This window comes from Geotrypetes seraphini, chromosome 8, assembly GCF_902459505.1.
Source record: "Geotrypetes seraphini chromosome 8, aGeoSer1.1, whole genome shotgun sequence".
Lineage (NCBI taxonomy): Eukaryota > Metazoa > Chordata > Amphibia > Gymnophiona > Dermophiidae > Geotrypetes > Geotrypetes seraphini.
Window position 1 is genome coordinate 163,460,237 of NC_047091.1, and position 16,768 is coordinate 163,477,004.

Genomic DNA, 16,768 nt, shown 5'->3' on the forward strand with positions numbered 1-16,768 from the left:
CGCCACTAATCTCAATCAAATTTTTACAAAACCCTTATGTTTTTTTGTACAAGAGTCTCCTTTTCCATATTCTTTTTTTTTTTTTTTTTCATGGACTTAACTGAAGGAATCGACTGCCTTAATTTAATTTTTTTTATCAGGTTTATTTTGCAAAATGAGTGCTACTACAATTTGGCTGTGTGGAACAGACCTTGCTTTTTTCACAGTTTGGATGGATTAAGTATGAATGTTTACCACAAGAAATTTCATTTTATCCCTGACACAGTGAGCAGGACTATTGAAACCCTCTTCAAAGACTGTAAACCTATGTGGTCAACCTTTCCTGTGGTTGCATTATTATCTAAAATAAATGGAAACTTTCATGTTTTTGGCTAGATGACACTCTTACAAAAGATGCATTAATAATCCATAATGAAAGTATGTCAACATGCAATCTGATGACCTTTATTTATTTATTTATTTATTTTTAATCTTTATTCATTTTCAAAAATTACAAGTGTACAACAGTCATTCAGAAATACTTAATTCATCACTTGACATTCTTATTTGTATTATTCCAAATAAATAATTATATAAGAAACCCACCCCTCCCACCCATATACCAATAAATAACAACTATCAATTATTATTCGTCATAATCCCACACCCCCTTATCTTATCCAATATTCTGGTGTTTAAGATGTCTGATCACTAGAATAAATCATCAATGGCCCCCAAATCTTTTTAAACTTATTATAATTACCTTGTTGCAAAGCAAATTTTATAAATATGGCACACTGAATTCCACCAAAAAGTATAATTCAGTTTAAGATAATCTTTCCAATTCCCTGTAATCTGCAACCCCTGTTAATATTAATAAAAGTTTATTATTATTAGCTTAAATTTGACTTTTAAATCTCTTTGAAGTACCAAATAATATAGTATCATATGAAAGGGCAACATGATTTTCTAACAATGAATTAATTTGGGGCCAAATTAACTTCCAAAATATAGGGACAGAAAAATATCAAATGGTCCAATGTCCCAACTTCTAAACTATAATGACCTTTATTTTGATGTTAACATGTTGTTTGATGACCTTTTTTCACCTTGCACTATATATGGTATTACTGTGAAAACCAGAGTCTCTGATGAGAAATGAATAGCATAATGCCAAGTATGCAATCAAGCTAACACAAGCTAAAGGGCAAACCTCTTTTTTAAAAATTTGTTTCTCGCTTCCAGGCAGATTAATGATTTCTACTAGGTGAAAAGCCTGATAATGCAGTCTATTGAATGATTAATCGATTAATTTTGCAATTAATTTGCATTTTTCTCTTTGAAAACAAGGCATAATCATTTTGTTTGGGGATCCAGAGTGAACTTCCAAGTTTAAATGAAGCTTTGAAATGATGCATTATTGACTAAGGCTCTGCATTGCTGAAGTTCATGTAAGAAATATACTTTTGTATACTAGGCCCACAGTACTCAGACATTTCATATTTTTAAAGCAAGCATGCTCAGTCTTCCCTTCCAATCATTTTCAGTCCCAAATCAAGACTAAATCAGTGCTATATAAAGTTCTGAAACCAAATGCCCCAAATCACAGACCCCTTTGTAGTTCTTGAGTTATCTATATCTGGACTATATATAAGATCAGGAGCACTTTCTATGAAATCAAGGAAATTATTCAAGCCTTGATCCACAGCACAGCATGGAAGAAAAGTTCAACAGTCCCTCTAAATTGACCAGGAGGCATGAATGGTGCATCCATATCGTTCAGTTGCAAGGAGCAGCTAAGTTCTGCAGCATTCCCAGGGGGGACCTACCTGCTGTTTGTAATTGAAAATTTCACATTAATGCAACAATGAAAGCCGATAAAGACCATATGTAGGGTTGCCAGATTTTACGTTAGTAAAATCTGGACCTCTTAGACCTGGCCCCCAGGCCCACCCTGTTCCACCCATCCCCAGCCTGTTATGCCCTAGTCCTGCCCTAGCCACGCCCCTCCCCCCACACACACACTGCTTGCTCTCGTCAGGCAGGAGGAATTCTGCGCATGCACGGATTTCCTCCTGCCCAACGCGATTTAGAGGAGGCTTTTCAAAACCCAGACAAAGTGCTGAGTTTTGAAAAGCCATCTGGACCCCCAGACGTGACTGGGGAAATCTGGACATATAGCAACCCTAATCTATCTAGTCTGCCTATCCATGCTATTTACTATCCCATCCTCTCCCTTAGAGATCCAATCGTATTTCTCCCAAGCTTTCTTGAATTCAAATACATTTTTTTTGTCTCCACCCCCACCGGGAGGCCATTCCACGCATTCATTACCCTTTCCATGAAAAAAGTATTTTCTGAAGTTGCTTCTTAGTCTGTCCCCTTTTAACCTTCATCCTGTGCCCCCTTTCAACTGAGATTCGCCTCATGCGCATTTATGCCACATAGTATTTAAATGTCTCTTATCATTTTGCGTCTATCCCGTCTTTTCTCCAAAGTATACATTTTGAGGTCTTTAAGTTTCTCCTCGTACTTTTTATGACAAAGGCCACCAGCCATTTTAGTAACCTTCCTCTGGACTGACTCCAGCCTGCTTACTTCTTTCTGAAGGTGTGGTCTCCAGAATTGTACACAATATTCTAAGTGAGTCTTATACAGGGCAGGGGTATCATTGCTTCCTTTACCCTACTGGCTACTGTGCATCCAAGCATCCTTCTAGATTTTGCCATCACCATTTCTACATATTTGGCTACCTTAAGATTATCACATACGATCACACCCAAGTCACATTGGTGTCAGCTACATACATCTCCACCACTTTGCAAACAGGATAAGCTGTTTAGGCACCCTAATTTTTGTGTATACAAAATCGATGTATATGTATGAATCTATTAATTAATAACAAAGTGGATTTCCACACAAGCTGAATATCTTCAATAGTTATAACCACACAGAAATGATATTCATCTATAATCGTATTATCAGTAACAAATGCCTTTTACCATTCAATTTTCCCTAAAACGGAGAAAGAGACCTCAGTGTTTCTCCAGAAAAATCTGGGGGAACTTTCTATGGCAAATACTTCGTTGCCATAGAGAAATACATCCTCGGTCTCACAAAACTCCGTGCTAAAGACCACTAATATTCTTATTAGGTGCTTCTCTTAAGTCAATGTTAGATATATTGTAAATTTAGATTTAAGCACTCATTTTAGGCACTTATCTTGTCAGTAGTGTCTGATAATACTATGGCAACGAAGTATTTGCCATAGAAAGTTCCCCCAGATTTTTCTGGAGAAACACTGAGGTCTCTTTCTCCGTTTTTGGGAAAATTGAATGGTAAAAGGCATTTGTTACTGATAATACGATTATAGATGAATATCATTTCTGTGTGGTTATATCTATTAATTAATACACATATCAATTTGTTTGCATTAGAAAGTTGAAACGTGCATATAATGGGTGCATGAAAAATAATAAATGTGTGAAACAATCTAGAAGATCACTTAAAAATCCTTATAGAAAAGATTTGGTATATATTACATTATATTAGAGATTTCTATTCCGCCATTATCTTGCGGTTCAAGGTAGATTACAAAAGAGTTATAGAAGGAGGGTTACAAAGGAAGATCTCTGGTCATTTCCAGTGAAGGTAAAGAGTAGATCAGGGAATTTCAGGGAGTCGGGAAGCTGGTGGGAAGAAGCAAGGAACTTGTGCTGTTAAGACTTTTTCAGGGATTTCTTGATGAGTATAGTCTTTATTTTATATAAGCTTAAGCTTAAGGTTTATAAGCTTAAGGTTTAGTTTAATTTAGTTTAGTTTAATTTAAAAATCCAGAAATTTCAAAAGGAGTAGAGGTATGGCCTGGTTCATAGACAAAACCGCGGAAGACAAAGGCGCGCGCCGACAACTGAGCGCAGCGCAGAGGCGCGTGCTGAAGAAAATGACAGTTTTTAGGGGCTCCGATGGGGGTTTTGTTGGGGAGCCCCCCCACTTTACTTAATACAAATCGCGGCGGCGCTGTGGTGGTTTGGGGGGTTGTAACCCCCCTCATTATACTGTAAACTTAACTTTTCCCTGTTTTTAGGGAGAAAGTGAAGTTTTCAGTAAAATGTGGGGGGTTACAACCCCCCAAGCCCCCCATAACGCCCCCACAATGCGGCGCGATCTGTATAAAGTAAAGTGTGGGGGGGGTTTCCCATACACACACCCCCTTCGGAGCCCCTAAAAACAGTTATTTTCTTCAGCGCGCGCCTCCGCCCTGCGCTCAGTTGTCAGCGCGCGCCTTTGTCTTCTGTGGTTTTGACCTGACACCGTATGGCCTAGTGGTTAGAACTGCTGCCTCAGCACCCTGAGGTTGTGAGTTTGATCCCAGCCTGCTGCTTGTGACTCTGGGCAAGTCACTTAATCCCTCCAGATTGTGACCCTGTCGGGATAGATAAGGAAAAATAGTTAAGAGTAGCTGATTACTATTTCAGTGTATTGTTAACCGCTTTGGGTGAATCTCTTCTTGGAAAAGGCAATTAATAAATCAAAATAAATAAAATAATCCATGCATACCCCTAATTGAAAGGAATAAAGACAAACACCCTGCCCAGTCATGGCTTACTTGGCAAGACTTTGTTGAATTTCTGGTGGTAGTATCACACTATTTTATTAATTAAGTAATGATTGCTAATTTTCACTGTGAAATATTACATTACATTAGTGACTTTAATTCCACCTTAACCTTGCAGTTGTAGGCGGATTACAAAAGGGTAAACTGGATATTTCCAGAAGAATTACAGGATCAGGTACTAATTACAAGACTGTAACTTTTTCAGAAATTTACAAGAGCAGGGACTCCACCCTGACACTCCCTGACTACATCCCTGACACTACTGCTGCCCCAAAAAATCGGACTCGTTGATTCAGCAACTCCCACCCCAGTGAGACCTGACATACCTCCACTCCGAGGCCTCCAAAAGCAGCAGTGGTGGCAGCAGCACTCTGAAGGGGCTGCTTCACGGCCTTCCCTCTGCTGTATCACTGATGATATTATCAGTGACACAGCAGAGGAAAGCCCTAGTGGGGCCTTAGCCTGCCCTTGCACAGTTCTTTCCCATACACTAAACCCATTTTTACCACAGCAGTAAAATGGCCTATTTTCTATTTTTTTTTTGTATCAATGGGCATGCACTAATATCAAAGGAAATGGTAAGCAGACCACAAAAATACTACAGAAGTCCAAAATAATACAAAAACACCTTTATTGTGCAGCAAGACTGGGGGAATGGAACACAGAGCCCGACTTTGTCAAGTTTCACCAAATGGCTGCTTCAGGGGCTAAAATAACCAGATCAATGTGAAAGAAAAAACTTAGGCGCTGGTTATTTATTTATTTATTGTGGACTTACTATTTACCGCCTTTAACTATAGTAGTAGATCAAGTTGGTGAGCAATCTAAAAAAAAAGTTTTTTTTAATATTAGAAAAAATGCACATTCCCAAAAAACAAACAAACTCCTTGTTCTAGAGAGCACAATAATCACATCAAATTAACCGTTTTAGCGTGCGCTAAATATTAGCATATACTAAACGTTAACGCGTCCATAGATTTATAATGGGCGCATTAACGTTTAGCATGCGCATATATTTAACGTGTGCTAAAACGTGTAGCACGCCTTAGTTAAAGGAGCCCTAAATTTCAAGAAGGCCCTTCGTTAATTTGATAAAGCTTGTTCAAATAACTACATTTTACGGCTTTTTTTTTTAAGGATAACTCACCACAAATCATTACAGGTAAATAATTCTATAATAATGGCGCTAAAAAGAAAAAAGCCCTGTGATGAGAGGTTTCTAAGTGGGTGTTATGCGGTGTTGGTAAGACTAACCTATGATCGTAGTGTACGAAGAGGAGTATAGGGTATTGTCAAGCAATTCTGATATCCTGGTAAACTATAACAGAAAGCTTTAAATGTGAGAAATAAGATTTTAAATTTAACTCGCTGTTCAAATTGGAAGTCAATGATACTGTTTCCGAAATGGTGAGCCATGATCAAACCTTCCTACATGACATAATAAATGAGTAGCACAATTTTGCATCGTTTGTAGTGTATGAGTTAGAGCAGGGGTGTCAAACACAAATCGTATAAGGGGCCGAAATCTAAAACATAGGCTAAGTCGAGGGCCAAATTTTCTATTAAGATACATTAGGGCTTTAACACGCGGAATAGCGCACGTGCTAGATGTTAACGCCAGCATTGAACTGGCGTTCTAGCTGCGTAGCGCAGGGTTAGCACGCACTAATCTGCTGCATGCGCTAAAACCGCTAGCACACCTTAGTGAAAGGAGCCCATAGTCTTAGTAGAAGTATAGCTCCTTCCTCGCCTTGAGACACCTGTGGCGCGGTCAGGCACTTCTGTGGAACGCCCTGCTCCAACCTAGCTTTTATACTGGGACTGGGTCCTTCTGCCTACAAATGGGTACTGAGGCAGCATGGAGCTTGGAGCACCACTGGGACCGGGGCTGCACAGTCAGGCACTTAGATGCAACAAAATCACTGAGGGCCACATAAAACGGCCAGGCGGGCCGGATTTCCCCCCCCCCCCCCGGGCCTTGTGTTTGACATGTGTGAGTTAGAGCAGTGGTTCCCAACCCTGTCCTGGAGGACCACCAGGCCAATCGGGTTTTCAGGTTAGCCCTAATGAATATGCATGAGAGATATTTGCATATAATGGAAGTGACAGGCATGCAAATCTGCTCCATGCATATTCATTAGGGCTATCCTGAGAACCCGATTGGCCTGATGGTCCTCCAGGACAGGGTTGGGAACTGCTGAGTTAGAGTATACTGCACAACATGTTGGAGATGCCCATAGAGTCAAACAGTGCCCAAATTGAAGCCATATAGATGTTAAATAATAAGGCAGAGAGGGCTGAGCCCTGAAGCACCTCCTCCCTACAAAACCAGGATTTGGGGTTCATTTTCAAAGTACTTAGGCACAGAAAATACCTTTGGTAGCTATGGTATTTTGTGCATCTAAGTGCTTTGAAAATGAGATCCTTTCCTCAGGGGTGTCAAAGTCCCTCCTCGAGGGCTGCAATCCAGTCAGGTTTTCAGGATTTCCCCAATGAATATGCATGAGATCTATTTGCATGCACTGCTTTCATTGTATGCTAATAGCTCTCATGCATATTCATTGGGGAAATCCTGAAAGCCCGACTAGGATTGCGGCCCTCCAGGAGGGACTTTGACACCCCCGCTTCACCTCTACTACTAACTTGAAATGAATGATTCAGCAAGTTTGAAGAAAAGCACCTTAAAACATCCGCAGTCATTCCCAAACGTTCTAACTTTTAACAGTAATAATTTCAAATCTACTGAATTAAATGCCCCTGAGACATTTAATGATATCAGACAATATGTCCCGTTCCTATCTATCCCCTCCAACAACAATTCTACACTGTGGGCATGCGGGGGTGGGGGGGAGATGTCAGGGGGGAGGGGTGTAGAGCTCCGCAGCTCAGCTAATTCTGGTAGGGGGGAATCCCCATCAGCTGAGCTGGATGGGAGGGGGAGGGATGCCGGCAGAACTGGGCAGGCCTGCAGGTGTGACCGTGGGTATGGATTTTCTTTCAGGAAAATCTAGTAACCCTACCCACAGAGGCACCCACTAAGGCTGTTTTATACCACAGCTTCGTAAAAGGACCCTCTAATGATCTGAGCATTGGATTTACATGCCTATAAGATAATGTCATATATTTTGCCTATAAGATAATGTCATATATATGCCTATAAGATAATGTCATGTATTGCTTATGACTTTCTATCGGGCAGTAAAAGTTGCAGATGCCTTCTATACAGTATTTATAGTCTCTTCCTGACTGCTGCCTCTTCTGCCTCTTTCCGTTCCAGATGGCAGTGCAATATTCCGAGGGTGCTTCCACAGGCCTGAAAACATTTCCTTAGCTTTGCCGGTTCAGAGCATCATGTTAAATATGTCTGTGGACAAGTGTGTGGACCTCTGCACCGAGAAGGTAAATATTACAGTGACAGAATTGCTCCTCCTTTAGCATTTGTAATAAAACATGAGATGATGGAATAACTGATTTATCATCTGTCCAAAACTGAAAAAAAAAAAAAAAGTGCTGCTTAGTATCATTGGGGCCATCTGCTCAGCTCCTGCATCTCCATAACTTATTTTTTTTTTACATTTTTATATATCTTTGCAAGCCTCATGCTGCTCTATATAACCATGTGGCATCTCAGACCTTGAAGCTGCGATATCACAGCTTTGGTTCACAGTATCCCTCAGTTTTATAATTTAACTTGAATTCCACGTTAAAGCACTGTTTCCAAAAGTAACTATTGAGTATAGAGTTGTCTAGTGCATGCTAAAATGTTCAACAGTGGATTCTAATTAAGATACAATGTTACTGTTAATCATCCTCAGTGATGTGATAAATGGTGCCATGCCACAATGTAAAACACCAGAGGAAAACTAAGGCCTTTATGGGGAGCAATTTTCAAAAGGTGTTCTTTGCTGCAAAGTATGCAAGTATGTTTTTTGTATGCAGATTAGGGATGTGCATAGGTTAACATGCATTTTCTTCGTTGCATAGCATATCCTTAAAATGTTAATACTATACTTGCAAAATCAATTTATTGCACATTTACTTATGGGAGTGGCTTTAGGGATCTAACCAATTGGAGTCTTAGGCCACTCTTAGTGCATCCCAGAATGCACTGAGAAGGAAGCCTAAGACTCCAGTTAGCCCAGGTGCCTAAAGCCCCTCTTAAGGGAAGGGGCCTTAGGTGCCTGGGCCAATCAGGGCCTTAGGCCCTTGCCTGGTGCACACGAGGTTGCACTGAGAAGGGGAAGGCCCACCATTTTGAAGAGGCGGGCCTGCCAGCCAGAGGGAGTAGGTATCCCTCCAACTGAGCTTGCTGATAAAAGGTATTGGGGGAGGTATGTGGGGGCATCGGAAGAGGGAGATTTGGGGGTTATGTGTTCAGGGAGGGGGCAGCAGGAGGGAATGGGCATCCCTCCTGCTGGGGATGTTGGGAGAGGGGTCAGCAAGAGAGAATGGGCATCCCTCATACTGGTGATGTTGGAGGGGGTGCCAGCAGGAGGGAGTGGGCATCCCTCCTGCCGGCCAAATTGCTGTGGGGTTCTGGGGTTCCCTGCCATGGCTGCTCAGATGATCGCAGCAGGGAGATTTCCTTTCCATGATCAGTTTAGCGGCCATGTCTATTTGAAATGTAGGCCAACATTTTGCACCTATCGCAGTCCTAGGGAGACCCTTAGGGCCGCTTAAGCTTGTCTAAGGCCTCTTCCGGGCAAAACCATGCCCACGCCAAGCCTTGGGTAAGCTTTAATATTCCAAGGCACCTCCCTGCACCCGTGACAGATGCCTACAGTGTAAGCGATCTGCCTCGGGCTCTTTTTTTTTTTTTTAGAAAACCTGTGTCCTGATTGGCTAGTTAGACAGCGGTAGAACGCCTACCGCTGTCTACCATCGGGACGTTGTTTATAGAATTTGCTCCAATATGTATGTCCAAAACAGGGTACTAAAATGGGAGATGACAGGTGAATGTAGAGAAAGTACACTCGTGACATTAGAAATGTGAATCAAAAACAAGAAACTGAAATGTGACAGGCCCGTATGGGGTTAATAATATGTGAAAAAAACGAAGTGCTGACTTTGTCGAAGCTTGTGTTAAAGGACGTACAGAATAACAAATAGTGCAGAACAAACCTGAATAATATATGGCAGGAGAAGTGAAATTGCAAATTGGTGCACATTTGATATGATATATTAACTGGAAAACTGAAAAACCTACAATCCAATCTGTTCATAGTAAAGAAAACTATATGAATGCTAAATTTGCCACAAAGAAACGTAGAATAAACCAAAAAAAAAAGTGCATCGGGTCGTAAAAGTGTTAAAAAAAAAACAAACAAACCCAAAATCAAAAGAGAAATAAGAAAGGGAAAACTTACAAGGGAAAACCAATGACAAACATAGCAGCCAAAGCTTCTCAAGCGATGGTAGAAAGACGCCACAGGAATGAACTGAGAAATCAAAAGTAGACCTAGGTCAGTGACATAAAAAAATGATGACTAGCTATGGAAACACGGGAAAGCCAAAATACTACAGAAAGAATGAGAGTGAAACAACTTGATGAAAATTGAATGTAAAGCCATAGCAAAAAAAAACGGAAAATAAATGGACCTAAATGGGGAAGTAAAATAAAAATATGAAATGCAAACGGACCTAAAAAGTTAAAATAGGAATGAGTGAAGTGAGATAAGTCCGAATAGGAAATTGGAAAACAAACAGCCCTGCAGGTAAAAAAAACGTGAGGTAACTAAAAGATGAAGACTAAGGGTAATAGGTGAATGAAAAGCATGACAAAGGATGAGTGAAATATAAAATTTAAAAACGCATCAAACAGATGTTTTGTGGGTGAAGTAAAAAAAAAAAAAATTGCACGTACACCAGAAACCCTGTTTGAAGAAAAATGAAAATAAAAACAGAAAAATAAATGAGTGAAAAACAAAACAGAATGAATCAGGAGGCAAATGATACCCGTCTTTTACTAAGGCGTGCTAGCTGATTTAGCGCGCTAAACGCACCCATTATATTCTATGGACGCGTTAGCATTTAACGCGTGCTAAATCTGTTAGCGTGCCTTAGTAAAATGACCAATATATGATTGAGGGGAGGCCGAATGGAATATAAGAAACAGAAACGATAAATTTTTGTCCGTATGTAGTGAATTGAATAAGAAAAAGCACTGATATCTGAAAACAAGTGGAAAAAGGAAGAGAAGTGTATTGCGATTTGAATGAATATATAAATCGCGTGGAAACAGTAGAAATGTGATTTAGCACACCCCTCTTTTACACAAAACCGCGATAGCGGTTTTTAGCACAGGCCGGCGAACTGAATGCTCTGTGCTGCTCCAAAAGCTCATAGGAACTCTATGAGCGTTGGGAGCAGCGCAAAGCACTCAGCGGGCTGGCCTGCGCTAAAAACCGCTATCGTGGTTGTGTAAAAGGGGGGGGCACCAGATGCAAACACGACCTTTGTCTTCTTGACTTTCGTAAACCACATTCATAGGCCCAAATTCTGTATGCGGCACCTATTTCGGAGGCGCCCATCTAGAAAGGCGCCTACCTAAATCAAGTAACAAGGTCAATTAAGCTCTTCAATCGGCAATAATTGAAACTTAGGCACCTATCAAGAAAGAGCGATTCTGCAACAAGGCCCCTTTAAAAATTTAGGCGGCCTTCAAAAAAATGGGCGCCATGCACGTTAGGTATGGGCGTGTCTACATGTTAGGCGCCTTGTTGCAGAATTACTGCTCTTAAGTGTGCTTAAGGTGCCTGACTTTTAGTTGCGCCTAGAGCTGGCCTATTTCTTGGGCGCCTCCAAAATAGGTTCCGCTCAGCGTAATTCGTTAAACAGCGCCCGATTTTACTTGACTCGCGCTGAACAGTGCCTAATTAGGCGCCTAACTTTTGGGCGCTTCTTATAGAATTTGCCCTTAAGTGCCAAAATAAACATAAATATGCGTTGATAAGGAAGTAAATAATTTCCAAAGCAAGAGGGGTTTCGGTCTCATTCAGAGATGTATGTTGAATGGAAAGGGTAGGTTGGATCCTAACAAAGTGAATGTATTGGATGACTACCGTATTTTCACGCATATAACGCACGCGTTATACACGATTTTACAAACCGAGTATAACCATGCGCGTTATATGCGTGAGCGCGTTGTACAAATTTTTTTTTACATAGTTTCCCCCCCCCGACGTCCAATTCATCACCCCGAAGGACCGCTCGCACCCCCTCAGCCCCCCCCCCCGCACGGAGAAGCTGCCTACCGTTGTTTCCCGATGCCAGTGAGCCCTGCTGCTTCCTCTGCTGGTGGTCCTGCCCCTTCTCTGAGCCCTGCGCTGCTTCCTCTGCTGGCGGTCCCGCTCTTTCTCTGATGTCAGAGAAGGGGCGGGACCGCGGCAGAGGAAGCAGCGCAGGGCTCAGAGAAGGAGTGGGACCGCCGCAGAGGAAGCAGCAGGGCTCACTGGCATCGAGAAACAACGGTAGGCAGCTTCTCCTTGCGCGGGGGGGGGGGTGCGAGCGGTCCTTCGGGGTGGGGACAGGACTTCAAGGGGGGACAGGCAGACCTTCAAGGGGGGACTTGACTTCAAGGGGGATAGGCAGACCTTCAAGGGCAGGGCGGCGAAAGGAGAGTCGGGACCAGAGGAGACTCGGGGCAGAGGGCAGGACGGCGAGAGGAGATTTAAATTCATGGAGCAGCATGCGCGGTATACGCGTGCGCGCACTATATAAAAATTTGTTTACACATATTTAGGTTTCCCGCACGCTATACCCGTGTGCGCGTTTTACACGGGTGCGTGGTATATGCGTGAAAATACGGTACTTTTTATTTTCTGCTCAATGTTACTCAATGCTTGAGTGTTCTATGTATTTATATGTTTGGATAGGGGTGAAAAATTGTACACAACAGACAATTTTGTCAAAGAAGGTAATATTGTTGTTGTTTTTTCGGGTCTCGCCACGTCTGGGTAGGTAGAACCGACGTTTCATCCATCATGCTGTGGCTTTCTTCAGGGTATGCAAACCTACCCAGTTGTGGCGAGACCCTGAAAACAGCAACAATCATGACGCCAGCCACGGAAGCCTAAGAGAACAAAGAAGGTACTACTTTCTCTTCATTGACAAGGGCACAGGGACATGAATTTGAATTGTGTTGATGGCTTTTTAAAGTGAAGACCCTAGGTAACTTTTTAAATAATGTGCACATGAGAGATTTTTTTGTTTCCGACACTTGAATATATGGGGATCGGGGGTCCTTTTTTGACAGCAGTGCGAACCCTATATTCGGGACCTATGGCATATATTTAGCTTAATGGATTTCTCGCGACTCCTTTTCCAATTGCTCGGGGTACATGACAGGGGTGTCCATTATCTCCTTTATTGTTTGTTCTTTCTTTGGAGCCCCTGTTGTGTACTGTGTTGGCAGATGTTCGAGTCACTGGGGTGAACGATCCTTCTTTTCGGGTGAAGGTCTTTGCATATGCTGATGATCTTTTGATTTTACTTACCCAGCCTTCTGTTTCTCTCTCTCTGTTGTTAGATGACATCTCTACCTACGGTGTTTTGTTGGGTTTTTCTCTTAATCTTCAGAAATCTAAAGCTTTGCCTTTACTGCGGGAGGTTAAAGATGGCTGGGTGGGATGTTTTCCTTTGCAGTGGGAATTGATGTCTCTGACCTATTTAGGTGTTAAGATACCTATCAATTTGTCAATATTATATAAGGAAAATGTATCTAGGCTGATCTCTGATACTGCTGTTAAGTTGCTGTTGTGGAGAGCATACCTGCTTTCCCTTTTGGGCCGTGGTCACCTCTTTAACATGATTTTGGCACCAAAATGGCTATATTTATTTCAGATGCTTCCTCTGTTTCTTCAACTGAAGGATGAAAAACATTAATATTCTTTATTACAATTATATGTATGGCAGGGAAAGCGGGCTCGTCTCCCCATTCGCATCATACAGACTCCTAAGCATTGTGGGGCCTTGGGTCTGCTAAATGTAAAATATTTGACCATAGCCTGTACTATGCGACATATTAATGACTGGCACAGAACTTCACATACTTTTTCGGCAACTACAATGGAATTGTTTCTGATGGGCCCCTGGCATTTTAGCTCTTATTTACATAAGCTGGGTCTTCGTCAACCCGATATACTTCGATGCTCTGGTATTTTGCTGACTGCCCTAGCTACCTGGCGTTGGCTCTGTAAACGTCAAGGTTTTTCTGTCAAGGTGTCCCCTTACCTTGCTATTTGTGGGAATGCCACATTTTCGCCGGGTCCACCCTTGGAAGTTGAAGGGTATCCACTATTTGTTTCATCTAGTGACCGAGGAAGGCTGCCTGAAGTCATTTGCTGCCTTACAACGAGAGTACGCTTTGCTGCCTGCAGACGTGTTTTCTTACTTACAAGTTAAGCACAATATTTCCAAGTCTTCCTTGGGAGGATCTCACGGAAGATGTACAGGATGAACTGGCTACTTGTTGCGCCTTGGGAGCTCAACTCCCCATCTTTATCTTCAGGATTCCACCACAGAATCGCATTATCCTAGCTATGTTTCCGCCTGGAACACTGATCTGGGCATACAGTTATCGATTATGGATTACAAACATGTTCTCGCATCCACTCGAGTCTCTGACAATGTCCTACACTGGGAACAGCATTACAAGTTTGCGTTGCGTCTTTATGTAGCACCCAATATAGCGCGTCATGTGGGATTATCCCAGACTGGAGCTTGTCCTAAGTGTGGCCATGCACTAGCTACTTTGGGGTACATGTTTTGGCTTTGCCCGGGGATTTTGGCATTTTGGCGCAGCCTACTTACCTGTGTTTCCGCTATCTGGACATGTGAGGTGAAGCTGGATCCCTTGCTATTGTTTGATTTATTTTCGTTACAAGCACCAGTTCCGCATGGCTATCGCCCTTTTTTTGCAGCGTACAATTTTGATGGGGAAGAAGGCAATCCTACTTAATTGGTTTTCTCCAAATCCTCCTTCTCTCTCCCAGTGGTGGATGCAAATGCTCACTTTACTCAAGATGGAACGGATACAATTTCAGGACTTTGACTCTTCCTTGGGCCTTCATTTTAGGCGGACATGGCGGTCATTTTGGACTACGTTGACCCCCCAGAGTACGTAGTTGTCTTTTGAATAGATAGCAGATTTGTACAGTTGCAGGCACTCCTCTCTTGTTGTTTTCTGATATTTTGGGTGGGGGGGAGCTATTGGGAATGATTTGTTATAACTTGAACCTTTTACTTGCTATTACTGTGCTTTATAATTTGAAAACTGTTGGACATTTGTTGTGTGGTTTTTGTCGCTTTATTGATGCTCAATAAAAATGATTTCAATAATAATACTTTGGCGGATATTTACAGTACTTTGGCGACTTTTGGCGTGTCATCAAACGTTATTCTTCCAGCTTTCTTTTGTGACATTTTTTCTTTTTTCCTTTATCACCATGGACCCCTGATGAAGGTTGTCCGAAACACGGACCGTGTTGGGTCCCTCGCTTGGTAAAAGGTTTTTAGATATGATTTATTTGTCACAATAAAATTTGCCTGCATCGTGTACAAGCCTGCAGTTTTGGTTTGTTTGTTCAATAATAATGTGCACAGGTAGCAGTGCCATTAATGATCTAGACCAGTGGCTCCCAACCCTGTCTTGGGGGACCCCCAGCCAGTCGGGTTTTCAAGACATCCCTAATGAATATGCAGGAGAGATATTTGCGAACCTGTCATTTCCATTATATGCAAAATACAGCAATAAAAATAATATCAAATTTTTTAAAAAATACGATTACATCACACCTCTCCTAAAAAACACTCATTGGCTCCCAGTTCAACATAGAATCTCTTATAAATTAGCTCTCTTAACATTTAAAATTAAACAGTCAAACCAGCTGATATTTCTGGATAGGATTCTTAGTCCACATACTGCCTCCAGTACGCTAAGATCCTCTAATCAGCATCTTCTTACAATACCCTCCTTGAAGGTTATAAATACCAGGTGAAACAAAACGCTCACCCCCCCCCCCCCAACAATGGAATCTCCTGCCTACCCATATTAGAGAGGAAATGACACTAGATAAATTTAAGGGTTCTCTGAAATGCATTCTGCTAATAAAAAGATATTAAAAAAGAAAGGTGAGGATCCTTTCATCCCAAAAATAAGGAACCTGGTTCTACTACATAACATTTCTATAACACTGCGAGACGTACGCAGTGCTGTAAATTAAACACATAAGAGACAATCCATGCTCGACAGAGCTTATGATCTAATCAAAAGAGACAAATAAGGGATAAGAACATAAGAATAGCTTTACTGGGTCAGACCAATGGTCCATCAAGCCCAGTAGCTCGTTCTCATGGTGGCCAATCCAGGTCCCTAGTACCTGGCCAAAACCCAAAGAGTAGCAATATTCCAGCATCTCAAAGAATAGCAAGATTCCGGAACCCCAATGAGAGCAACATTCCAGAACTGAGATTGTGATGTCATAATACCTCATTCCACAGTGCCTCAGAGCCAAAATCATCTGTGATGTTACAATGGCTTAATTGTCCTATACTTGGCTCATGTAAGAACATAAGAACAGTCATACTGGGTCAGACCAACGGTCCATCAAGCCCAGTAGCCCGTTCTCACGGTGGCCAATCCAGGTCACTAGTACCTGGCCAAAACCCAAGGTGATTAGAGAATCAGTGGCGTAGCTAGGGTGAGAGTCAACTCCCTCGCCCTTTTTTCCACCCGCCTCCACTCCTTCTCTGCCCCCCCCATGCAATGTGCGCGCACCCTTTCCCTACCCCATACCTCTTTTAACTTCTCCAGCGTAAGCAGCATCACCAACTTGCTGCCCATGTCAATATCGGCTCTCCCTCTGATGTCACTTCCTAGGCATGGGACCCGGAAGTGATGTCAGAGGGAGAGGCGACGCTGGTGCGAGCAACAGGTTGGAATTGCTGCTCGCACTGGTGAAAAGCTAGAGATATGGTTAGGGGAAGTGAAGCAGTGCACGTGGCAGGGGAAGGAGTGGAGAGGAGGAAGGATGTTGGCGCCCTCACCAAGAAGGCGCCATGGGGGTGGACCACTCCCCCGCTCCCTCCCTTACTATGCCACTGTAGGGAATTGCTTCTAGTAGGGATGATTAAAACAGACACGGATACTTTATAAGTGAGTAGGAGTAGTGA

At 42.3% G+C, this 16,768-nt stretch overlaps 1 protein-coding gene across 2 annotated transcripts in view; it reads left to right on the forward strand.

Annotated features, from left to right (window-relative positions):
- Positions 1 to 16,768, forward strand: part of WSCD2 (WSC domain containing 2) — a 353,658-nt gene that overhangs the window by 243,560 nt on the left and 93,330 nt on the right. For both annotated transcript variants that reach the window (XM_033957413.1, XM_033957412.1), the window contains exon 5: positions 7,875 to 7,996. In XM_033957413.1, coding sequence (XP_033813304.1) covers positions 7,875 to 7,996 — 122 coding nt within the window. The remainder of the gene's footprint in view (positions 1 to 7,874; positions 7,997 to 16,768) is intronic.